We start from the raw sequence: 26,416 nt of genomic DNA on the forward strand, positions 1-26,416 counted from the left end.
TAATAAATTTTACTTTGAGCATTAACTATTTTATAAGTGGATCGGGATCATGTGATCCTATTCACAAACTTATAGATGTACATAAAATTTAGTTTCGTACTGTTATATAAAATTACTTTCATCTTGGCGGGCTTTACAAATTTCAGAATTTTTGTGGTCTGGCAGTTAGTTTTAGAGCTCGTCTTGTTGCCCGTTCATTGGTGAAAATGGGCGCTCTCTGATCGGGCATTTCCTTTTAGAATTAGGAAATCCCTAATCAGTTTAGGCAACTTACCGCCAATCAAGCACCGCTCTGCAGTCAACCAAGAGGGTAGGGCGACTGCGAAAAAAAAAATTCGGGACTGGGGCGGAGGCCGAGTTCAGAGAGAGCGGTCTACGTGCAGATAAATGTTCTAATTTTCAGGGGAGGAAAAGCGCTTTAGATTCAGAGTGTAAGACGCTACGACTGACGCAAATCGGAAACACCCGGAGTCACCCCAGTCTGTATCAGCCCTTTCCGCAGACATTATGAGTGGCTCTGAAAAGAGCCTTAGCTTTTTTTAAACAAACACTTCATCTCTTTATTTGCCCTTGGGGTTGGCGGGTCCGCCGGATTTCTTGGGCAAAAGCACGGCCTGGATATTGGGCAGTACCCCGCCCTGAGCGATGGTCACCCCTCCCAGCAGCTTGTTGAGCTCCTCGTCGTTGCGGACGGCCAGCTGCAGGTGTCTGGGGATGATGCGGGTCTTCTTGTTGTCTCGGGCCGCGTTGCCGGCCAGCTCCAGAACTTCAGCCGTCAGATACTCGAGTACAGCAGCCAGATAGACTGGGGCTCCGGCACCCACCCGTTCAGCATAATTACCCTTTCTCAGGAGCCTATGAACTCGGCCCACCGGGAACTGCAGTCCGGCCCGGGACGAGCGAGACTTGGGCTTGCTCTTAGCCTTACCACCGGTTTTCCCTCGTCCACTCATTTTCACACACTCGTAAACAGAAAATGAGAAAATCGTTCCGCATTCGCCGTTTTTATAGTTTCTGGGGGATTGCGGAAGGGCACTTACGATTGGTGCTGCAGCACTTTCTCCAATTGGTGATTTGGAAAAACCCAATCAGCAAGCTTTCTAATTCTCTAATGATCAGACGGCAGAGAGAGAAGCACGGAAAATAACCGTCACTAAACAAAAGGACCTGAGATTTGAAAAGCCCGCCAAGGGGGAAAAAAATTAAACTGTAGTCCAAAAAAAAGCAGTTAGCAATATCTGAGCGAGCATAGACTGCCCACATGACCAGTCCTGTTCTGTCCGCACGGAAAGTGAATTAATTATATCATAACTCTCTGGGAATGTATCCCCCTTTGTGAAAACACATCACATCATGGAAGGGTCTCTTCACAAACCATGGTGGAAGCACAGAAACAGCGATATGAGAGTTAATTTATTCTCATACAGATTCAGGGTACTTAGCAAACAGTATAGTGGAGTAATTGAGAGGCATTACTTCATAACTCGAATACAAACAACAGCAAACACAAAAATCCTATTCGACTTCATTCATTATCACCGAAAGTTTCACTGGGACAAGTGTTTGAAAATGGACACCAACTAATAGAGAGGAAATATCAGCAGGTTGTGGGACGACTAATTGTCATCAACAAAACTCTGATAAACGTAATCTCCTAAGACAGAAATATTGAAGCAGTTGCAGAAAAGTATTGTTGAAATATTAAGATAAATCTTTCTTTGAAAGATAGAGCCTTTTGGGGTTTCAGCATCCTTTGGCGATATACTTGGAGCTGGTGTATTGTTCACCTTCTTTGTCCCTTCAAACACGGTGCTGTAGTCTTTGCCAGTCTGCTACAGTATCCAGAACTCCAGAAATCTTGGTATCATCCACAAATTTACTAACCTGCCCTTCTACATTTCATGCAGGCCATTTATATACATCACAAACAGCCAAGGTTACAGCACAGATCCCTGCAGACCTCCACTAATTACAGACCTCCAGCTCGAATAGGTCCCTTCAACCATTACCCTCTGTCTTCTAGTGGCAAGCCAATTCTGATTCCAAACAGACAATTCGGAGCAGATCCCATGCATCTTAATCTTCTGGATTCATCTCCCATGAGGGAATTCGTCAACGCCAATGTCCGTGTAGATAGATAGATAGATAGATACTTTATTCATCCCCATGGGGAAATTCAACTTTTTTCCAATGTCCCATACACTTGTTGTAGCAAAACTAATTACATACAATACTTAACTCAGTAAAAAAAATATGATATGCATCTAAATCACTATCTCAAAAAGCATTAATAATAGCTTTTAAAAAGTTCTTAAGTCCTGGCGGTAGAATTGTAAAGCCTAATGGCATTGGGGAGTATTGACCTCTTCATCCTGTCTGAGGAGCATTGCATCGATAGTAACCTGTCGCGGAAACTGCTTCTCTGTCTCTGGATGGTGCTATGTAGAGGATGTTCAGAGTTATCCATAATTGACCGTAGCCTACTCAGCGCCCTTCGCTCAGCTACCGATGTTAAATTCTCCAGTACTTTGCCCACGACAGAGCCCGCCTTCCTTACCAGCTTATTAAGACGTGAGGCGTCCCTCTTCTTAATGCTTCCTCCCCAACACGCCACCACAAAGAAGAGGGCGCTCTCCACAACTGACCTATAGAACATCTTCAGCATCTCACTACAGACATTGAATGACGCCAACCTTCTTAGGAAGTACAGTCGACTCTGTGCCTTCCTGCACAAGGCATCTGTGTTGGCAGTCCAGTCTAGCTTCTCGTCTAACTGTACTCCCAGATACTTGTAGGTCTTAACCTGCTCCACACATTCTCCATTAATGATCACTGGCTCTATATGAGGCCTAGATCTCCTAAGGTCCACCACCATCTACCAATGCCCTACCAATGCCTTGTACAATTTTAATATTACATCCCAACTCCTATACTCAATGCTCTGATTTATAAAGGCCAGCATACCAAAAGCTTTCTTCACTACCCTACCCACTTGAGATTCCACCTTCAGGGAACTATGCACCATTATTCCTAGATCACTCTGTTCTACGGCATTCTTCAATGCCCTACCATTTACTATGTATGTCCTATTTTGATTATTCCTACCAAAATGTAACACCTCACACTTATCAGCATTAAACTCCATCCGCCATCTTTCAGCCCACTCTTCTAACTGGCCTAAATCTCTGCAAGCTTTGAAAACCTACTTCATGTACACCATGTACACAATATCTACTGCCTTACCCTCATCAATCTCTCTTGTTACCTAGTCAAACTCAGTCAAGTTGGTAAACCACGAACTGACATGCTCAGAGCAATGTTGGCTCTCCCCAACTAGACCATATAACCATATAACAATTACATCACAGAAACAAGCCATCTCAGCCCTTCTAGTCTGCGCTGAATTCTAACTCTCACCCAGTCCCACTGACCTGCACTCAGTCCATAACTCTCCATTCCTTTCCTGTCCATATACCTATCCAATTTTACTTTAAATGTTAATATCAAACCTGCCTCTACCACTTCTACTGGAAGCTCGTTCCACACAGCTACCACTCTCTAAGTAAAGAAATTCCCCCTCGTGTTACCCTTAAATTTTTGCCCCCTAACTCTCAACTCATGTCCTCTTGTTTGAATCTCCCCTACTCTCAATGTAAAAAGCATGTCCACGTCAACTCTATCTATGCCTGTCATAATTTTAAGTACCTCTATCAAGTCCACCCTCAACCTTCTATGCTCCAAAGAATAAAGATTTAATTTGTTCAACCTTTCTCTGTGACTGAGGTGCTGAAACCCAGGTAACATTCTAGTAAATCCTCTCTGTACTCTCTCCCTATTTTGTTGACATCTTTCCCATAATTCGGTGATCAGGACTGTACACAATACTCCAAATTTGGCCCTACCAATGCCTTATACAATTTTAATATTACATCCCAACTCCTATACTCAATGCTCTGATTTATAAAGGCCAGCATACCAAAAGCTTTCTTCACTACCCTACCCACATGAGATTCCACCTTCAGGGAACTATGCACCATTATTCCTAGATCACTCTGTTCTACTGCATTCTTCAATGCCCTACCATTTACCATGTATGTCCTATTTTGATTATTCCTACCAAAATGTAACACCTCACACTTATCAGCATTAAACTCCATCTGCCATCTTTCAGCCCACTCTTCTAACTGGCCTAAATCTCTCTGCAAGCTTTGAAAACCTACTTCATTATCCACAACACCACCTATCTTAGTATCATCTGAATACTTACTAATTCAATTTACCACCCCATCATCCAGATCATTAATGTATATGACAAACACTTATCCACCATTACTCTCTGGCATCTCCCATCCAGCCACTGTTGAATCCATTTTACTACTTCAATATTAATACCTAATAATTGAACCTTCCTAACTAACCTTCCATGCGGAAACTTGTCAAAGGCCTTACTGGTCCATATAGACAACATCCACTGATTTACCCTTGTCAACTTTCCTAGCCATGGGTTCCAAATGTTCATATATATCCTATCCCTAAGAGGTTTCTCCAGCAATTTTCCAACAACTGAAGTGAGACTCGTCAGTCTATAGTTCCCAGGATTTTCTCATTCCCTTCTTAAATGGAGGTATAACATTAGACCCTCACCAGTCCTTCAGGATCTCACCTGTGTCAAGACAAGACATGAAAATAATCCTGGAAATGCTGGAAATAATTACCAGATGTACTGTGTTATGTTAGTTTTTCAGAATTTTTAATTTTTGTTTTAGATTTTCAGTATTTGTCAATTTTTTTAAATGTTCACGTTTCTACAACTGGTTATAGTAAAGATCTATGTCCTTCAGTATGATGCTGATGATGTTTATCCAACACCAACTGCATTAAAATCCAAGTTGTTGATGTCTACCAGAAACCGAAAGGATCCTAGCCCCAATCGATGTGACACACCACACCACTGGTCACAAACGTAGGGTGAGAAGAACAACTCTCCACCACTACCCTGTGCCTCCCATAAGCCAAGCTGCTTTTAGATCCAGTTTGCACTTCACTTTGTATCTCATGGGTTCTGATCGTTTGGACCAGACTCACATGCCTGAAATGCAAAGGCCTCAAAGAAGTCTATGTAAACAACACTGCCCTCATCAGCACACTGTACTTACTTTCAACTTCAAAACATTTAGTGTGTGGGGTCCCAAATGCAGTCGGCACCACAGCGAGTACCTACATTGGAATAAACAATTAGTCCACTGTGGTCAGTACTACATGTGGTGTAAACCCATCCGAGTCAGTAATACACTCTAGGGGAGGAAATCTGCCGTCCTTTCGCCAGCCTCTGTGCAACTCCAGGCACAGTGGTGTGACAGACCCTTCTCTGCCCTCTGAACGTCTGGGGATTGGCAGACATTGGTATCCGTGCTGGCAATGCCCACACACCTTGAAAGAATTAAACCTATCCCAAGAAAGTCTGGCACAGAGTAAGGCCTTTCAGCCCACACGGGATAACACAGGTTGTTCAGATCATCGCCTCACACCCATGTAGGTTCAGACTTGCCGTGTGTAGATCAGAATTTAGTTGTAATTAACTCGGTCTGAGATCTACAATTCCAAGATCCTCAGTTCCAAGAAGAAATTAAATGATTCTCAGCGGCAGCTTATTTCGCCTTCGCTTCCACCGGCGGTGCCGGAGTCTGGGCGGGTTGAGACTGGCAACAGCCAGACACTGTAATTGCTCCTTTCATTCTTCTATTCAAAACGTTAGATAAATGTAATAATTTTCATACGTCCAAACAAACCAATGACAAACTTGTTATCCTGAATCCTTCATTAGCATAGGGTGGAGCCACATTGCCGATTTAATCCGCACTCCGAGTGAGTTCCGCATTTTCTGGGTCGGTAACTGAGTGAAGAAATGCCTGAAACCAAAGCTCCGAAGAAAGGCGCCAAGAAAGCCGTGTCCAAGGCCAAGGGCACCAAGAAGCGCAGGAGGTCGAGGAGGGAGACTTACTCCATCTACGTCTACAAGGTGATGAAGCAGGTTCACCCCGACACCGGCATCTCCTCCAAGGCCATGAGCGTCATGAACTCGTTCGTGAACGATATTTTCGAGCGCATCGCGCGCGAGGCTTCCCGCCTGGCCCATTACAACAAGCGGTCGACCATCACCTCTCGGGAGATCCAGACCGCCGTGCGCCTGCTGCTGCCCGGGGAGCTGGCCAAGCACGCCGTGTCGGAAGGGACAAAGGCGGTCACCAAGTACACCAGCTCCAAGTGAAGCTCTATCAACTACTGACTAAACAAACCGAAAACAACGGCTCTTTTAAGAGCCACTCACTCCATCGCTTAAAGAGTAGCTCCAATATTTCAGCAGTGATTACTAACTAACCTTTCCTTGCAGATTTTCAGTTTAGAAATAATTATTATTTATAGCAATCAAGGTTTGCGATCCGTATGTCCGTTTTAATCCTGGACTCGCTCTCACTACCCTGTGTACTGTCACCGAGCATTTTCCCCTTTTGTTATCGGCTTGTTTCCGTCTTCAGACACGCACACACACAACTACGGTATACATGAAGATTTTTGCTCTTACTGGTGCGGCTTATCACCAACAGTTCCCTGTGCTGGAACAGTCCTGAGTCTTATTTGTATTTGTGATTCAGTGTAAGGTTCACGGTTTTTTTTACATCGCAGTCTCGGCCTCGACGCAGTTTGTGAACAGCGAACCATCCATAACCTGATGCGTTTTAAATTAAAATAAAATCCTGTCATGTTCTATGATTCCATATTTGTACGGATCGATAATCTAAATGAAACTTGTCACTCTCGTATGGGAACACTGTACTAACTTTCGGCGACTCTGCGAATTCATTATTTGTGTATTTTTTTTGGTTATTTGCCCGATTTCTACTGTTTTGCACATTGGGTGTGGTCAGTCTTTGTTGGGTGGTTGATGTGCCTTTGTTTTGTGGGTTCCTGCGAGAAGAATTTCAAGGTTGTGTATAGTGGACATATTTTGATAATTTTACTTTGAAACATCTCTTTCCTGCGGCGAAGTTCAGGGTTGTAAGTGGTGACACGGGTGTGCTCTGATAATAAATTTTACTTTAAACAGTAAACTAAATTCACCCAGTCTGTATTGTAATTGGATCAGGATCGTGGGGTCCTTCTCACAAACATATGTACATAAAAATTAATGTTCGAACTGTTATATGCAGTTAGTTTCCTCCTGGCTGACTTCACAAATTTCACAATTTTAGTGGTCTGGCCTTTAGTTTTGGCGCTTCTCCTGTTGCCTGTTCATTGGCGATTAAGAACGCTCTCTAATCGGGCATTTCCTCTCAGAATTGGGAAATCCCTAATGAGATTAGGCAATTTACCGCCAATCAAGCACCGCTCTGCAGTCATCCAGAAGCAAAAAAAAAATTAATTTTCGGTAAAATACGGGACGAGGACGGAGGCCAGGTTCAGAGAGCGCGCTCTGTCTGAAGATTAATATTATTTTCAGGGGAGGAAAAGCGCTTCAGACTGAGAGTTTAATAAGCTACGATTGACGCGCAGATGGAAAACAGCCGGAATCTCCCCTGTCTGTATCAGCCCTTTTCGTAGACAATATGGATGGGTGGCTCTGAAAAGAGGCTTTGGGTCTTCTAACTGACGTTTCACTTGTTTATTTGCCCTTGGGGTTGGCGGGTCCGCCGGATTTCTTGGGCAAAAGCACGGCCTGGATATTGGGCAGTACCCCGCCCTGAGCGATGGTCACCCCTCCCAGCAGTTTGTTGAGCTCCTCGTCGTTGCGGACGGCCAGCTGCAGGTGTCTGGGGATGATGCGGGTCTTCTTGTTGTCTCGGGCCGCGTTGCCGGCCAACTCGAGGATTTCAGCCGTCAGATACTCGAGTACAGCAGCCAGATAGACTGGGGCTCCGGCACCCACCCGTTCAGCATAATTACCCTTTCTCAGGTGCCTGTGAACACGGCCCACCGGGAACTGCAGTCCGGCCCGGGACGAGCGAGACTTGGGCTTGTTCTTAGCCTTACCACCAGTTTTCCCTCGTCCACTCATTTTCACACACTCGTAAACAGAGAATGAAAAAATTGTTCCGATTTCGCCATTTTTATAGTTTCTGGGGGATTGTGGAAGGGCACTTACGATTGGTGCTGCAGCACTTTCTCCAATTGGTGATTTGGAAAAACCCAATCAGCGAGTTGTCCAATTCTCCAATGATCAGACGGCAGCGAGAAAAGTGTGGAAAATGACTGTCAGTACCTAAAAGGACCTGAAATTTGAAAAGCCCGCCAAGGGAAAAAAAATTAAACTGTAGTCCAAAAAAAAGCTGTCAGCAATATCTGAGCGAGCATAGACTGCCCACATGACCAGTCCTGTTCTGTCGGCATGGAAAGTGAATTAATTATATCATAACTGTCTCTGTTAATGTATCCTTTATGAAAACACATCACATCATCGAAGGGTCTCTTTACAAACTATGGTGGAAGCACAGAAACAGCGATATGACAGTTAATTTATTCTCATACAGATTCAGGGCACTTAGGAAACAGTATAGTGGAGTAATTGAGAGGCATTACTTCATAACTCGAATACAAACAACAGCAAACACAAAAATCCAAAAATCCCAAAAGTTTCACTGGGACAAGTGTTTGAAAATGGAGACCAACTAATGGAGAGGAAGGGGAAGTTCAGTGTTAGTCCAGTGTGCAGGAACACTAGAATTTCAGCAGGTAGTGGGACGACTAATTGTCATCATCAAAATTCTGATAAACGTTATCTCCTAAGACAGAAATATTGAAGCAGTTGCAGAAAAGTATTGTTGAAATATTAAGATAAATCTTTCTTGGAAAGATAGAGCCTTTTGGGGTTTCAGCATCCTTTGGCGATATACTTGGAGCTGGTGTACTTGTTCACCTTCTTTGTCCCTTCAAACACGGTGCTGTAGTCTTTGCCAGTCTGCTACAGTATCCAGAACTCCAGCAATCTTGGTATCATCCATAAATTTACGAACCCGCCCTTCTACATTTCACACAGACCATTTATATACATCACAAACAGCAGAGGTCACAGCACAGATCACTGCAGACCTCCACTATTTACAGACCTCCAGCTCGAATAGGTCCCTTCCACCATGACCTACTGTCTTCTAGTGGCAAGCCAATTCTGATTCCAAACAGACAATTTGCGGCAGATCCCATGCATCCTAATCTTCTAGATTCATCTCCCATGAGGGAATTCGTCAAATGCCAATGTCCGTGTACACAATATGAGCCTTACCCTCATCAATCTCTCCTGTTGCCTTGTCAAACTCAGTCAAGTCGGTAAAATACGAACTGACATGCTCAAAGCAATGTTGGCTCTCCCAACTAGGCCATGGGTTTCCAAATGATCATATATCCTATCCCTAAGAGACTTCTCCAGCAATTTTCCAAAAACTAAAGTGAGACTCATCAGTCTATAGTACCCAGGATTTTCTCTTGTTCCCTTCTTAAATGTTGGTACAACATTGGACACTCACCAGTCCTTCAGGGTCTCACCTGTTTCTAGAGAAGACATGAAGATAATCCTGGAAACGCTGGAAATAATTACCAGATGTAGCGTGTTCTGTTAGTGTTTCAGGATTTTCTATTTTTGTTTTAGATTTTCAGTATTTGTCGATGTTTTTAATGTTCACGTTTCTACAACTGGTTGTAGTAAAGATCTATGCCCTGCAGTACGATGCTGAAGATGTTTATCAGACAGAGTTACAGTGTAATACTGGGATTGCCCAGCTCTGGGCCATCAGTGGTCTTTTTTCTTAAATCCCCAACCTGGTATTAAAGGGTGGAGTGTTGTATTGATTTGTGTCCTCACTGGCCGGTCCTGTGTTCTGGCAGCTCAGTGTACTTGGAATACAGTGCCAGTGTCTTAACAGAAGTGTGTCCTTACTTAACAAACTAAGATTGTCCATTCTGAACTCTAAACGTGGGTGGGATGTGATACGAGGGAATATATGGCCACAAGAGACCATTTGACACATCTAGTAGGTGCTATCACCTTGTACAACACTCTCATCAGTCCTGTGCCCCACTCACTCCTAACCACTCTGCAGGTCATTTCCCCTGAAGGACCCCTGCAGACAGAGTCCCAATGAGAACCACACTCAGAGGAATTCAAGACAACAGGAGCAGGAGTTCCCACCTGGCACCTCACCCCTTTCCCACTACACAATGTGATCATGGATCTGCCCCAGGCCTCAGCTCCTCTTCTATGCCAGTTGCGCATCACCCTCATATCCCTGGTCTTTCCAAATTGTATCTCCCTCCTTGACCAAGGCTCCAAGAAGGTTCTATTCCGTGTCCAAGGTTCCGAGGAGGATCCAGTCCGTGACCAAGTCCAAGTCGTAGCCTAGGCCCTAAGTCCTGGTCTCGTCCAGGGCTAGTGTCCATGTCCAGCTATGCCTCTCCCCGCTTCTGCTTTGCTCTCCCTCGACCTAGGCTCTGTGTTCCTGCTCTCCCTCGATCAAGACCAAGTCTGAGCATCAAGTTCTTGACCAAGTCTGAGCTTCATGTCTTCGTCCAGCCCTGGAGTCCTGCGTCCTACCCCACGTCCAGTTCTGTTGCCTTGCCACGTCCAGTCCTCGCCTAGATCCGGAGTCTGAGCCCGTGTCAAGACCCAGGTTCCGGGTCCCTGTCCAGTCTCTGGCTCGGATTCCTTGCCCAGGTGCCCAGTTCCTAGTTCCTCGTCAAGGTCCCACTTTCCTGTCCATGTCAGGTCCTAGCCCATGCCCTGTCTCCTAGTCTTGTCCAGTGCCTGTGTCTTGTCCAGAGTCGTTTCTTCGCCACTTCCCTTGCTTTCTTGATACACCTAGTCCTCTCCCGAGCACTTCAGTGTCTGTGTCTTGCATTTGGGTCCATTCCCAACGTCCTCCTTATGACAATAATATGATTAGGAGTAGCCAGCATGGATTGGTCAAGGGCAGGTCGTGCCTTCAGAGCCTGATTGAATTTTTTCAGGATGTGTCTAAACACATTGATGAAGGAAGAGCAGTAGATGTAGTGTATATGGATTTCAGCAAGGCATTTGATAAGGTACCCCACTCAAAGCTTATTAAGGAAGTAAGGAGGCGTGGGATCCAAGGGGACATTGCTTTGTGGATCCAGAACTTTCTTGCCCACGAAAGGCAAAGAGTGGTTGTAGACGTGTCATATTCTGCCTGGAGTTTGGTCCCCAGTGGAGTGCCTCAGGGATCTGTTCTGGCACCCTTGCTCTTCGTGATTTTTATAAATGACCTGGACGAGTAAGTGGAGGGACGGGGTAGTGATTTTGCTGATGACACAAAGGTTGGAGGTGTTGTGGATAGTGTGGAGGGCTGTCAGAGATTACAGCGGGACATTGATAGGATGCAAAACTGGGCTGACAAGAGTCAGATGGAGCTCAACCCAGATGAGCGTGAAGTGGTTCATTTTGGTCGGACAAATATGATGGCAGAATATAGTATTAACGGTAAGACTCTTGATAGTGTGGGGGATTGGGGGGGGGGTCTTGGGGTCCGAGTCCATAGGACGCTCAAAGCAGCTGCGCAGATAGACACTCTGTTTAAGAATCGATACGGTTTATTGGCCTTCATCAATCGTGGAATTGAATTTAGGAGCCGAGAGGTAATGTTGCATCTATATGGGACCCTGGTCAGATCCCACTTGGAGTACTGTGCTCAGTTCTGGTCGCCTCACTACGGGAACGATGTGGAAGCCATAGCAAGGGTGCAGAGGAGATTTACAAGGATGTTGCCTGGATTGGGGAGCATGCCTTGTGAGAATAGGTTGAGTGAATTCGGCCTTTTCTCCTTGGAGTGAAGGAGGATGAGAGGTGACCTGATAGAGGTGTACAGGGTGATGAGAGGCATTGATCGTGTGGATAGTCAGAGACTTTTTCCCAGGGCTGAAATGGTTGCTGCCACAAGAGGACATAGGTTTAGGGTGCTGGGGAGAAGGTACAGAGGAGATGTCAGGGGCAAGTTTTTTTACTCAGAGTGGTGAGAGCGTGGAATGGGCTGCCGGTAACGGTGATGAGGCGGATACGATAGGGTCTTTTAAGAGGCTTTTAGATAGGTACATGGAGCTTAGTAAAATAGAGGTCTATATATTAACCTAGTAATTTCCGAGGTAGGGACATGTTCGACACAACTTTGTGGGCCGAAGGGCCTGTATTGTGCTGTACGTTTTCTATGTTTCTAATACCCTTTAGGGGAGGAAATCTGCCGTCCTTTCGACAGCCTCAGTGCAACTCCAGACACAGTGGTGTGACAGACCCTTCTCTGCCCTCTGAAATGGGTTAGAAAGTCACTCCAGAAGGACTGCGGATTGGGATACATTGCTGGCAATGCCCACACATCTTGAAAGAATTAAACCAATCCCAGGAAAGTCTGGCACAGAGTAAGGCCTTTCAGCCCACACGGGATAACACAGGTTGTTCAGATCATCGCCTCACACCCATGTAGGTTCAGACTTGCCGTGTGTAGATCAGAATTTAGTTGTAATTAACTCTGTCTGAGATCTACAATTCCAAGATCCTCAGTTCCAAGAAGAAATTAAATGATTCTCAGCGGCAGCTTATTTCGCCTTCGCTTCCACCGGCGGTGCCGGAGTCTGGGCGGGTTGAGACTGGCAACAGCCAGACACCGTAATTGCTCCCTTCATTCTTCTATTCAAAACGTTAGATAAATGTAATAATTTTCATACGTCCAAACAAACCAATGACAAACTTGTTATCCTGAATCCTTCATTAGCATAGGGTGGAGCCACATTGCCGATTTAATCCGCACTCCGAGTGAGTTCCGCATTTTCTGGGTCGGTAACTGAGTGAAGAAATGCCTGAAACCAAAGCTCCGAAGAAAGGCGCCAAGAAAGCCGTGTCCAAGGCCAAGGGCACCAAGAAGCGCAGGAGGTCGAGGAGGGAGACTTACTCCATCTACGTCTACAAAGTGATGAAGCAGGTTCATCCCGACACCGGCATCTCCGCCAAGGCCATGAGCGTCATGAACTCGTTCGTGAACGATATTTTCGAGCGCATCGCGCGCGAGGCTTCCCGCCTGGCCCATTACAACAAGCGGTCGACCATCACCTCTCGGGAGATCCAGACCGCCGTGCGCTTGCTGCTGCCCGGGGAGCTGGCCAAGCACGCCGTGTCGGAAGGGACAAAGGCGGTCACCAAGTACACCAGCTCCAAGTGAAGCTCTATCAACTACTGACTAAACAAACCGAAAACAACGGCTCTTTTAAGAGCCACTCACTCCATCGCTGAAAGAGTTGCTCCAATATTTCAGCAGTGATTACTAACTAACCTTTCCTTGCAGATTTTCAGTTTAGAAATAATTATTATTTATAGCGATCAAGGTTTGCGATCCGTATGTCCGTTTTAATCCCGGACTCGCTCTCACTACCCTGTGTACTGTCACCGAGCATTTTCCCCTTTTGTTATCGGCTTGTTTCCGTCTTCAGACATGCACACACACAACTACACACAAAGTGCATCGTTGTGAGGCAGAAACTTGCTGTTACTGATTCGCTTTATCACCAACAGTTCCCAGTGCTGGAACTGTCCTGCGTCTTATTTGTACTTGTGATTCAGTATAGGTTCACGGTTTTTTCACATTGCAGTCTCGCCCTCCATCGTAACTTATGAAATGCGAACCGTCCATAGCCGGATGCGTTTCAAATTAAAACAGAATCCTGTCATGTTCTGATTCCGTATTTGTACCGATCGGTGATTAAAATGAAAATTAAATTCACAGTCACTCTCATATCGGAATACTGACTTTCGGCGTTCCTGCTGCTGAATGTACTTGTAATTAATGTGAATTAATTGCTTGTTTGTGTTGTTTGGGGGTTATTAACCCGATTCGTCGTCTTTTGCGCATTGGTTGAAGTCAGTCTTTGTTGGGTAGTTTATGTGCCTTTGTTTTGTGGGTTCCTGAAAGAAGAATTTCAAGACTGTGTATAGTGTACATAATTTGGTAACTTTACTTTGAAACATTACTTTGCTCTCAGGAAAGTGAAGTTCCGGGTTGAAAGTTGTAACACGGGTGTACTCTGATAATAAATTTTACTTTGAACTGTAAACCGCATTCACACAGTATATTATAACTGGATCAGGATCATGGTGACTTTCTCACAGGCATATGTACATAACAGTCCGAACATAAACTTTTATATAAAGTTATTTTCCTCCTGACTGACTTAACAAATTTCACAATTTTATTTGTTTTTAAATTATTTGCGCGATTTATCCTCTTGCACATTGGTTGGTCATCCGTCTTTCAGTATGGTTTCTGGTGCATTCAATTGTCTTTGTTTTGCGGGTTTCTGCAAGAAGAATGTCAAGGCTGTACATTGTCTACACAGTTTGATCATTTTACTTTGATCATTAAACTTTATTCGCGCAGTCTATTATAAACAGATCAGGATCATGTGGCCCCATTCACAAACCGTATAATATAAATACACACAAACTTTCGGACGGTTCTATAAAATTATCTTTCTCTTCGCGGACGTTACAACTTTCACAATTTTAGTGGTCTGGCCGTTAGTTTTGGCGCTTCTCCTATTGCCTCTTCATTGGCGATTAAGAACGCTCTCTAATCGGGCATTTCCGGAAAACTGGGACAGAGAAATGAGATTAGGTAATTTACCGCCAATCAAGCACCGCTCTGCAGTCATCCAGAAGCAAAAAAATATTAATTTTCGGTAACATACGGGACGAGGGCGGAGGCCAGGTTCAGAGCGCCCGCTCTGTCTGCAGATTAATATTATTTTCAGGGGAGGATAAGCGCTTCAGACTGAGTGTGTAATAATCTAGGATTGACGCGCAGATGGAAAACAGTCGGAGTCACCCCAGTCTGTATCAGCCCTTTTCTTAGACAATATGGCTGGCTCTGAAAAGAGCCTTTGGGTCTTTTAACTGACATTTCACTTGTTTATTTGCCCTTGGGGTTGGTGGGTCCGCCGGATTTCTTGGGCAAAAGCACGGCCTGGATATTGGGCAGTACCCCGCCCTGAGCGATGGTCACCCCTCCCAGCAGTTTGTTGAGCTCCTCGTCGTTGCGGACGGCCAGCTGCAGGTGTCTGGGGATGATGCGGGTCTTCTTGTTGTCTCGGGCCGCGTTGCCGGCCAACTCCAGAACTTCAGCCGTCAGATACTCGAGTACAGCAGCCAGATAGACTGGGGCTCCGGCACCCACCCGTTCAGCATAATTACCCTTTCTCAGGTGCCTGTGAACACGGCCCACAGGGAACTGCAGTCCGGCCCGGGACGAGCGAGACTTGGGCTTGCTCTTAGCCTTACCACCGGTTTTCCCTCGTCCACTCATTTTCACACACTTGTAAACAGAGAATGAAAAAATTGTTCCGATTTCGTCGTTTTTATAGTTTCTGGGGGATTGTGGAAGGGCACTTACGATTGGTGCTGCAGCACTTTCTCCAATTGGTGATTTGGAAAAACCCAATCAGCGCGTTGTCCAATTCTCCAATGATCAGTCGGCAGCGAGAAAAGTGTGGAAAATGACTGTCAGTACCTAAAAGGACCTGAAATTTGAAAAGCCCGCCAAGGGAAAAAAAATTAAACTGTAGTCCAAAAAAAAGCTGTCAGCAATATCTGAGCGAGCATAGACTGCCCACATGACCAGTCCTGTTCTGTCCGCACGGAAAGTGAATTAATTATATCATAACTGTCTCTGTGAATGTATCCTTCTTTATGAAAACACATCACATCATCGAAGGGTCTCTTCACAAACTATGGTGGAATCACAGAAACAGAGACATGACAGTTAATTTGTTCTCATACAGATTCAGGGCACTTAGGAAACAGTATAGTGGAGTAATTGAGAGGCATTACTTCATAACTCGAATACAAACAACAGCAAACACAAAAATCCTATTCGACTTCATTCATTGTCACCGAAAAGTTTCACTGGGACAAGTGTTTGAAAATGTAGACCTTTCTTGGAATCTTTCTTGGAAAGATAGAGCCTTTTGGGGTTTCAGCATCCTTTGGCGATATACTTGGAGCTGGTGTATTGTTCACCTTCTTTGTCCCTTCAAACACGGTGCTGTAGTCTTTGCCAGACTGGTACAGTATCCAGAACTCCAGCAATCTTGGTATCATCCACAAATTTACTAACCCGCCCTTCTACATTTTACACAGGCCATTTATATACATCACAAGCAGCAGAGGTCACAGCACAGATCCCGGCAGACCTCCACTATTTACAGACCTCCAGCTCGAATAGGTCCCTTCAACTGTGACCCTCTGTCTTCTAGTGGCAAGCCAATTCTGATTCCAAACAGACGATTTGCGGCAGATCCCATGCATCTTAATCTTCTGGATTCATCTCCCATGAGGGAATTCGTCAAACATGGACTATGTCCATGTACACAATATCTACTGCCTTACCCTCATCAGTCTCTCTTGTGACCTAGTCAAACTCTGTTAGTTGGTAAAATACAGCCTGACATGCTCAAAGCAATGTTGGCTCTCCCCAACTAGACCATGAGTTTCCAAATGTTCATATATGCTATCCCTAAGAGGCTTCTCCAGCAATTTTCCAAAAACTGAAGTGAGACTTATCAGTTTATAGTTCCTAAGATTTTCTCCTGTTCCCTGCTTAAATGTTGGTACAACATTGGACACACACCAGTCCTTCAGGGTCTCACCTGTTTCTAGAGAAGACATGAAGATAATCCTAGAAACGTTGGAAATAATTGCCAGATGTAGCGTGTTCTGTTAGTGTTTCAGGATTTTCTATTTTTGTTTTAGATTTTCAGTATTTGTCGATTTTTTTAATGTTCACGTTTCTACAACTGGTTGTAGTAAAGATCTATGTCCTACAGTACGATGCTGAAGATGTTTATCAGACAGAGTTACAGTGTAATACTGGGATTGCCCAGCTCTGGGCCATCAGTGGTCTTTTTTCTTAAATCCCCAACCTGGTATTAAAGAGTGGAGTGTTGCATTGGTCTGTGTCCTCACTGACCGGTCCTGTGTTCTGGCAGCTCAGTGTACTTGGAATACAGTGCCAGTGTCTTAACAGAAGTGTGTCCTTACTTAACAAACTAAGATTGTCCATTCTGAACTCTAAACGTGGGTGGGATGTGATACGAGGGAATATATGGCCACAAGAGACCATTTGACTCATCCAGTAGGTGCTATCACCTTGTACAACACTCTCATCAATCCTGTGCCCCACTCACTCCGAACCACTCTGCAGGTCATTTCCCCTGAAGGACTCCTGCAGACAGAGTCCCACATGAGAACCACACTCAGAGGAATTCAAGACAACAGGAGCAGGAGTTCCCACCTGGCACCTCACCCCTTTCTCACTACCCAATGTGATCATGGATCTGCCCCAGGCCTCAGCTCCTCTTCTATGGCAGTTGCACATCGCCCTCATATCCCTGGTCTTTCCAAATTGTATCTCCCTCCTCTTTAAATTACTCCAGTGATCCATCCTCCATGTTTTCCTCACCCTTTGCAAGACATTCCTGCAGATCAACTTTAAATGACCACTCCAGCTTCTCCCACTGGTAGAAACGTCACAACATCTCCCTGTCAACACCCTAAGGGACCTTGTGAGGCTCAAGAAAGTCACTCCTCATGTTTCTAAACCCTGAAGGACTTGGATCTGATTTCTTTGGAATTTTGTAATAAAACAACTCTCTCATCCCTGGAATTGTCCTGTTGAATCCATTGAGTGATCTGTTCTTCAGTGAGGGGACCAGAACTGTCCCCAGTCCTCCAGTGTGACCTCAAAAACTCCCTGTTAAACGAAACAATAATTCCCTATTTCTAATCTCCAAACCACCTTTAATAAAGACCAATGTACTATTTCCCTCTCACTAGACAAGGTTAAATTCCATCGCTATTCCTCTGCCTGGTGTCCAGATGATGAAGACCATGTCATGTCTAAGACAATCAACATCACTATTTTCACATCAGCAGATTTTTTTGTATCGTGCTGATCTCACCAACTACATTAACATCCAAGTTGTTGAAGTCTACCAGAAATAGAAAGGATCCTAGCCCCAATCGATGTGACACACCACGCCACTGTTCACAAACGTAGAGTGAGAAGAACAACTACCCTGTGCCTCCCATATGCCAAGCTGCTTTTAGACCCAGTTTGCACTTCACTTTGTATCTCATGGGTTCTGATCGTTTGGACCAGACTCGCATGCCTGAAATGCAAAGGCCTCAAAGAAGTCTATGTAAACAACACTGCCCTTATCAGCATACTGTACTTACTTTCAACTTCAAAACATTTAGTGTGTGGCGTCCCAAATGCAGTCGGCACCACAGCAGACTACCTATGTTGGAATAAACAGTTAGTCCATTGTTGTCAGTACTGGCCTGAGGTGAAAACCCATCAGGATCAAGAAGGCCGAGGGTAAATTGCTAATTTTTCGGAGCAAAGTGAGATTTTTAACACTCGGGTTAGAGAGGGGCGGGACTGCACAGGCGCATGACGTCAGCCAGTAAAGCACGAAAGTTTTAAAATGAAGATCGTTGTATCCAGCGGGCAACGGAGTGAGAGGCAGCAGAGTGGTAGGGCTTTGACTCAACGGGTTTAGACGGTAACGGGACAAGGCAAGGTAGGAAGTATGTGAGCGAGGCCAGTTTTCTGTGCTCAGTGTCAAATGTGGGGGGTCCTGGAATCTCCCAGCCTCCCGGACGGCCATGTCTGCACCAGCTCTTGAGCTGCAGCTCCTGAGGGACCGGGTTAGGGAACTGGGGATGCAGGTCGTTGACCTTCGCCTGGTCAGGGTAGCAAGGAGGTGATAGAGAGGAGTTATAGGCCGGTGGTCACACCGGGGTCACAGGAGACAGACAAGTCGTTTACTGTCCGGAGGGGGAAGGGAAAGATTCAGGTACTAGAGAGTATCCCTGTGGCTGTACCCCTTGACAATAAGTACTCCTGTTTTACTGTTGGGGGACAGCCTACCTGGGGGAAGCGGCAGTGGCCGTGCCTCTGGCACGGAGTCCGGCCCTGTGGCTCAGAAGGGTAGGGAAGGGACGAGGAAGGCAGTAGTGATAGGCGACTCTATAGTTAAGGGGTTAGACAGGCGATTCTGTGGATGCAGGAATGAATCTCGGATGGTAGTTTGCCTCCCTGGTGCCAGGGTCCGGGATTTTCGGATCGCGTCCAAAATATCCTGCCGTGGGAGGGTGAACAGTCAGAGGTCGTGGTACAAATTGTTACCAATTACATAGGTAGGAAAAGGGAAGAGGTCCTGAAAAAAGACTACAGGGAGGTTGGAAGGAAGTTGAAAAGCAGGACGGCAAATGTAGTCATCTCGGGATTACTGCCTGTGCCACGCGGCAGTGAGAATAGGAATACAATGAGGTGGAGGATAAATGCATGGCTGAAGGATCTGAGCAGGCGGCAGGGATTCAGATTTCTGGATCATTGGGAGCTCTTTTGGAGCAGGTGTGACCTGTACAAAAAGATGGGTTGTACTTGAATCCCAGGGGGACCAATATCCTGGCAGGGAGGTTTGCTAAGGCTAGTGGGGACAGTTTAAACTAGAATTGTTGGTGGTTGGGAATCGAACTGAAGAGACTGGGGAAGAAGAGGTTAGCTCACAAATAGAGACAGCTTGTAGACAGTGCGAGAAGGAGGATCGGCAGCTGATAGAGATAGATAATCTCAGACTAGAGGCTTGAGATTTGTCCATTTTAATGCAAGGAGTGTTGTGAACAAAGTGGATAAGAGAGTGTGGATCAGTACTTGGAGATATAATGTGGTGGCCATTACAGAGACTTGGAGGCCTCAGGGACAGGATTGGTTACATCAAGTGCCGGGCTTTAGATGGTTCATAAAGGACAGGGAGGGAGGCAAAAGAGATGGGGGCATGGCACTGTTGATCAGAGATAGTGTCATGGCTGCAGAAAATATGGACGCTATGGAAGAATTGTCTACAGAGTCTCTGTGGGTGGAGCTTAGGAACATGAAGGGGTCAATAAGTTTACTGGGTGCTTTTTGTAGGCCGCCCAATAGCAAAGGAGATATCGAAGAGCAGATACAGAAACAGATCCTGGGAAGCTGTAATAATAACAGTTGTCATGATGTGAGATTTTAATTTCCCAAATATCGATAGGCATCTCCCTAGAGCAAGGGGTTCAGATGGGGTGGAGTTTGTTAGGTGTGTTCAGGATGGTGTCTTGACACAGTATGTAGATAAGCCAACAAGACGAGATGCTGTACTTGATTTGGTATTGGGAAATGAACCTGGTCAGATGTCAGATCTCTCAGTGGGAGAGCATTTTGGAGATAGTCATCATAATTCTAACTCCTTTATCACAGCATTGGAGAGAGATAGGAACAGACAAGTTAGAAAAGCGTTTAATTGGAGTAAGGGGAATTATGACGCTATCTGGCAGGAAATTGGAGGCTTACATTGGAAACAGATTTTCTCAGGGAAAAGTATGGAAGAAATGTGGCAAATATTCAGAGGATATTTGTATAGAGTTCTGTATAGGTACTTTCCAATGAGACAGGGAAGTTATTGTAGGGTACAGGAATCGTAGTGTACAAAGGCTGTAATAGATATAATCAAGAAGAAAAGAAAAGCTTACAAAAGGCTCAGAGCTAGGAAATGTTAGAGATCTAGAAGATTATAAGGCTACTAGGAACGAGCTTAAGAAAGAAATTAGTAGAGCCAGAAGGGGCCATGAGAAGGCCTTGGCGAGCAGGATTAAGGAAAACCCCAAGGCATTCTACAGGTATGTGAAGAGCAAGAGGATAAGATGTGAAAGAATAGGACCTATCAAGTGTGACAGTGGGAAAGTGTGTATGGAACCGAAGGAAATAGCAGTGGTACTGAATGAATACTTCAGTATTCACTATGGAAAAGGATCTTAGTGATTGTAGTGATGACTTGCAGCAGACTGAAAAGCTTGAGCATGTAGATATTAAGAAAGAGGATGTGCTGGAGCATCTGGAAAGCATCAAGTTGGATAAGTCGCCGGGACCAGACGAAATGTACCCGAGGCTACGGTGGGAGGCGAGGAAGGAGATTGCTGAGCCTCTGGTGATGATCTTTGCGTCATCAATAGGGACAGGAGATGTTCCAGAGGATTGGAGGGTTGTGAATGTTGTTCCTTTATTCAAGTAAGGGAGTAGAGATAGCCCAGGAAATTATAGATCAGTGAGACTTATCTCAGTGGTTGGTAATTGATGGAGAAGATCCTGGGAGGCAGCATTTCTGAACATTTGGAGAGGTATAGTTATCATGGTCCGGTCCATAAAGACCGAGTTCTGGTTTACCGTCCGGACTATGTACTCCAGACTCCGGGTCTTCTGGCTGTCCCTTGTTTCATTTGGGGTTAAGCATAGGCACCTGATTCTCGTCTCGGGATGGGAATATAAGTGGCCCTGGGTTCCAGTGTAGGTGCTGGTTCGTCTCGTCGGTATCCTGTCCTCGCCTCTGTGGGGTAAGTCAGGCCGTTTTTGCTGTTACCCTACGGTAAGATCTGTCCCTTCCTGTCCTTGCCTCTGTTGGGTAAGTCAGCTGTCTTTGCCGTTACTCTGAAGCTGGACTGTTCCCTTCCTTCTCTCTGAATCCTTGCCGGCTACCCACGCCAGAAGCCTTGCCGGTTACTTCACCTGCGTCCTCGCCTGTACCGCCATCAAGTTCAGCCACAAGAGTGAGACCGGAGCCTTGCTATGCCACCAGAAGGAACTACTTATTGTTAAGCTTGGAACTGTCTTTGTGTCCCTGAGTTTATTGTCCTTGTATGAGTCCCGGTCCTATGTCCTGTACCCCGGAGGGGACCCGACACTGTGTAAAGACCTGGCCCTACATCCTGTTCCCAAGAAAGGGTCCTGGCTCTGTGTTCTATGTTCCTGTGCTCCAATCCTAGTCTCGGTGTTCCTGTGCTCAAGTCCAAGGCTCCGAGGAGGATCCAGTCCGAGACCAAGTCCAAGTCGTAGCCTAGGCCCTAAGTCCTGGTCTCGTCCAGGGCTAGTGTCCATGTCCAGCTATGCCTCTCCCCGCTTCTGCTTTGCTCTCCCTCGACCGAGGCTCTGTGTTCCTACTCTCCGTCCATCAAGACCAAGTCTGAGCATCACGTTCTCGACCAAGTCTGAGCTTCATGACTTCGTCCAGCCCTGGAGTCCTGCGTCCTACCCCACGTCCAGTTCTGTTGCCTTGCCACGTCCAGTCCTCGCCTAGATCCGGAGTCTGAGCTCGAGTCAAGACCCAGGTTCCGGGTCCCTGTCCAGTCTCTGGCTCGGATTCCTTGCCCAGGTGCCCAGGTGCCCAGTTCCTAGTTCCTCGTCAAGGTCCCACTTTCCTGTCCATGTCAGGTCCTATCCCATGCCCTGTCTCCTAGTCTTGTCCAGTGTCGTTTCTTCGCCACTTCCCTTGCTTTCTTGATACACCTAGTCCTCTCCCTAGTACTTCAGTGTCTGTGTCTTGCATTTGGGTCCATTCCCAACGCCCTCCTTATGACAATAATATGATTCGGAGTAGCCAGCATGGATTGGTCAAGGGCAGGTCGTGCCTTACGAGCCTGATTGAATTTTTTCAGGGTGTGACTGAACACATTGATGAAGGAAGAGCAGTAGATGTAGTGTATATGGATTTCAGCAAGGCATTTGATAAGGTACCCCACGCAAAGCTTATTAAGGAAGTAAGGAAGCATGGGATCCAAGGGGATATTGCTTTGTGGATCCAGAACTGGCTTGCCCACAGAAGGCAAAGAGTGGTTGTAGACGTGTCATATTCTGCCTGGGGTTTGGTCGCCAGTGGAGTGCCTCAGGGATCTGTTCTGGGACCCTTGCTCTTCGTGATTTTTATAAATGACCTGGACGAGTAAGTGGAGGGATGGGGTAGTAATTTTGCTGATGACACAAAGGTTGGAGGTGTTGTGGATAGTGTGGAGGGCTGTCAGAGATTACAGCGGGACATTGATAGGATGCAAAACTGGGCTGACAAGTGGCACATGGAGTTCAACCCAGATGAGAGTGAAGTGGTTCATTTTGGTCGGACAAATATGATGGCAGAATATAGTATTAACGTTAAGACTCTTGACAGTGTGGAGGATCGGGGGGTCTTGGGGTCCGAGTCCATAGGACGCTCAAAGCAGCTGCGCAGATCGACACTCTGGTTAAGAATCGATACGGTTTATTGGCCTTCATCAATCGTGGAATTGAATTTAGGAGCCGAGAGGTAACGTTGCATCTATATGGGACCCTGGTCAGATCCCACTTGGAGTACTGTGCTCAGTTCTGGTCGCCTCACTACGGGAAGGATGTGGAAGCCATAGCAAGGGTGCAGAGGAGATTTACAAGGATGTTGCCTGGATTGGGGAGCATGCCTTGTGAGAATAGGTTGTGTGAACTTGGTCTTTTCTCCTTGGAGTGAAGGAGGATGAGAGGTGACCTGATAGAGATGTACAGGGTGATGAGAGGCATTGATCGTGTGGATAGTCAGAGGCTTTCTCCCAGGGCTGAAATGGTTGCTGCCACAAGAGGACATAGGTTTAGGGTGCTGGGGAGAAGGTACAGAGGAGATGTCAGGGGCAAGTTTTTTACTCAGAGTGGTGAGAGCGTGGAATGGGCTGCCGGTAACGGTGATGAGGCGGATACGATAGGGTCTTTTAAGAGGCTTTTAGATAGGTACATGGAGCTTAGTAAAATAGAGCTCTATATGTTAGCCTAGTAATTTCCGAGGTTGGGACATGTTCGACACAACTATGTGGGCCGAAGGGCCAGTATTGTGCTGTACGTTTTCTATGTTTCTAATACCCTTTAGGGGAGGAAATCTGCCGTCCTTTCGACAGCATCAGTGCAACTCCAGGCACAGTGGTGTGACAGACCCTTCTCTGCCCTCTGAAATGGGTTAGAAAGTCACTCCAGAAGGACTGGGGATTGGGAGACATTGCTGGCAATGCCCACACATCTTGAAAGAATTAAACCAATCCCAGGAAAGTCTGGCACAGAGTAAGACCTTTCAGCCCACACGGGATAACACAGGTTGTTCAGATCATCGCCTCACACCCATGTAGGTTCAGACTTGCCGTGTGTAGATCAGAATTTAGTTGTAATTAACTCTGTCTGAGATCTACAATTCCAAGATCCTCAGTTCCAAGAAGAAATTAAATGATTCTCAGCGGCAGCTTATTTCGCCTTCGCTTCCACCGGCGGTGCCGGAGTCTGGGCGGGTTGAGACTGGCAACAGCCAGCCACCGTAATTGCTCCCTTCATTCGTCTATTCAAAACGTTAGATAAATGTAACAATTTTCATACGTCCAAACAAACCAATGACAAACTTGTTATCCTGAATCCTTCATTAGCATAGGGTGGAGCCACATTGCCGATTTAATCCGCACTCCGAGTGAGTTCCGCATTTTCTGGGTCGGTAACTGAGTGAAGAAATGCCTGAAACCAAAGCTCCGAAGAAAGGCGCCAAGAAAGCCGTGTCCAAGGCCAAGGGCACCAAGAAGCGCAGGAGGTCGAGGAGGGAGACTTACTCCATCTACGTCTACAAGGTGATGAAGCAGGTTCACCCCGACACCGGCATCTCCTCCAAGGCCATGAGCGTCATGAACTCGTTCGTGAACGATATTTTCGAGCGCATCGCGCGCGAGGCTTCCCGCCTGGCCCATTACAACAAGCGGTCGACCATCACCTCTCGGGAGATCCAGACCGCTGTGCGCCTGCTGCTGCCCGGGGAGCTGGCCAAGCACGCCGTGTCGGAAGGGACAAAGGCGGTCACCAAGTACACCAGCTCCAAGTGAAGCTCTATCAACTACTGACTAAACAAACCGAAAACAACGGCTCTTTTAAGAGCCACTCACTCCATCGCTGAAAGAGTTGCTCCAGTATTTCAGCAGTGATTACTAACTAACCTTTCCTTGCAGATTTTCAGTTTAGAAATAATTATTATTTATAGCGATCAAGGTTTGCGATCCGTATATCCGTTTTAATCCCGGACTCGCTCTCACTACCCAGTGTACTGTCACGGAGCTTTTTCCCCTTCTGTTGTCAGCTTGTTTCCATCTTCAGACATGCACACACACAACTACACACAAAGTGCATCGTTGTGAGGCAGATACTTGCTGTTACTGATTCGCTTTATCACCAACAGTTCCCTGTGCTGGAACTGTCCTGCGTCTTATTTGTACTTGTGATTCAGTATAGGTTCACGGTTTTTTCACATTGCAGTCTCGCCCTCCATCGTAACTTATGAAATGCGAACCGTCCATAGCCGGATGCGTTTCAAATTAAAACAGAATCCTGTCATGTTCTGATTGCGTATTTGTACCAATCGGTGATTTAAATGAAAATTGGATTCACAGTCACTCTCATATCGGAATACTAACTTTCGGCGATCCTGCTGCTGAATGTAATTGTAATTAATGTGAATTAATTGCTTGTTTGTGTTTTTTTAGGGTTATTAACCCGATTCGTCGTCTTTTGCGCATTGGTTGCAGTCAGTCGTGTTGGGTAGTTTATGTGCCTTTGTTTTGTGGGTTCCTGAAAGAAGAATTTCAAGACTGTGTATAGTGTACATAATTTGGTAACTTTACTTTGAAACATTACTTTGCTCTCAGGAAAGTGAAGTTCCGGGTTGAAAGTGGTAACACGGGTGTACTCTGATAATAAATTTTACTTTGAACTGTAAACCGAATTCACACAGTATATTATAACTGGATCAGGATCATGGTGTCTTTCTCACAGGCATATGTACATAACAGTCCGAACATAAACTTTTATATAAAGTTATTTTCCTCCTGACTGACTTTACAAATTTCACAATTTTATTTGTTTTTAAATTATTTGCGCGATTTATCCTCTTGCACATTGGTTGGTCATCCGTCTTTCAGTATGGTTTCTGGTGCATTCAATTGTCTTTGTTTTGCGGGTTTCTGCAAGAAGAATTTCAAGGCTGTACATTGTCTACACAGTTTGATAATTTTACTTTGAACATTAAACTTAATTCGCGCAGTCTATTATAAACGGATCAGGATCATGTGGCCCCATTCACAAACCGTATAATATAAATACACACAAACTTTCGGACGGTTCTATAAAATTATCTTTCTCTTCGCGGACGTTACAACTTTCACAATTTTAGTGGTCTGGCCGTTAGTTTTGGCGCTTCTCCTATTGCCTGTTCATTGGCGATTAAGAACGCTCTCTAATCGGGCATTTCCGGAGAACTGGGACTGAGAAATGAGATAAGGCAATTTACCGCCGATCAAGCACCGCTCTGCAGTCATCCAGAAGCAAAAAAATATTAATTTTCGGTAACATACGGGACGAGGGCGGAGGCCAGGTTCAGAGCGCGCGCTCTGTCTGCAGATTAATATTATTTTCAGGGGAGGATAAGCGCTTCAGACTGAGTGTGTAATAATCTAGGATTGACGCGCAGATGGAAA

The 26,416-nt window shown here is 45.7% G+C and overlaps 5 protein-coding genes across 5 annotated transcripts; 3 read left to right on the top strand and 2 right to left on the bottom strand.

The window, feature by feature from the left end:
* Window positions 1-559: 559 nt before the first annotated feature.
* On the bottom strand, window positions 560-953 carry LOC140719114 (histone H2A-like). The gene has a single exon (XM_073033498.1). It carries the CDS (start codon window positions 951-953, stop codon window positions 561-563), a length of 393 nt encoding a protein of 130 aa, XP_072889599.1. The 3' UTR covers window position 560.
* A 4,919-nt stretch (window positions 954-5,872) lies between these two features.
* LOC140719115 (histone H2B 7-like) lies at window positions 5,873-6,774 on the top strand. Its single transcript, XM_073033499.1, has one exon. It carries the CDS (start codon window positions 5,906-5,908, stop codon window positions 6,266-6,268), a length of 363 nt encoding a protein of 120 aa, XP_072889600.1. The 5' UTR covers window positions 5,873-5,905; the 3' UTR covers window positions 6,269-6,774.
* An 882-nt stretch (window positions 6,775-7,656) lies between these two features.
* On the bottom strand, window positions 7,657-15,363 carry LOC140719212 (uncharacterized). Its single transcript, XM_073033651.1, has 3 exons — window positions 14,955-15,363; window positions 12,942-13,226; window positions 7,657-8,062 (listed from the first exon to the last, which is right to left on the bottom strand). The coding sequence occupies exons 1-3, from the start codon at window positions 15,342-15,344 to the stop codon at window positions 7,661-7,663; spliced, it is 1,077 nt and encodes a 358-aa protein (XP_072889752.1). The 5' UTR covers window positions 15,345-15,363; the 3' UTR covers window positions 7,657-7,660.
* On the top strand, window positions 12,823-14,097 carry LOC140719116 (histone H2B 7-like). Its single transcript, XM_073033500.1, has one exon. It carries the CDS (start codon window positions 12,846-12,848, stop codon window positions 13,206-13,208), a length of 363 nt encoding a protein of 120 aa, XP_072889601.1. The 5' UTR covers window positions 12,823-12,845; the 3' UTR covers window positions 13,209-14,097.
* A 9,023-nt stretch (window positions 15,364-24,386) lies between the features above and the next one.
* On the top strand, window positions 24,387-25,618 carry LOC140719499 (histone H2B 7-like). The gene has a single exon (XM_073034220.1). The coding sequence runs from the start codon at window positions 24,410-24,412 to the stop codon at window positions 24,770-24,772; it is 363 nt and encodes a 120-aa protein (XP_072890321.1). The 5' UTR covers window positions 24,387-24,409; the 3' UTR covers window positions 24,773-25,618.
* Window positions 25,619-26,416: the final 798 nt, after the last annotated feature.

This window comes from Hemitrygon akajei, chromosome 31 (genome assembly GCF_048418815.1).
Source record: "Hemitrygon akajei chromosome 31, sHemAka1.3, whole genome shotgun sequence".
In the NCBI taxonomy this organism is placed as follows: Eukaryota; Metazoa; Chordata; class Chondrichthyes; order Myliobatiformes; family Dasyatidae; genus Hemitrygon; species Hemitrygon akajei.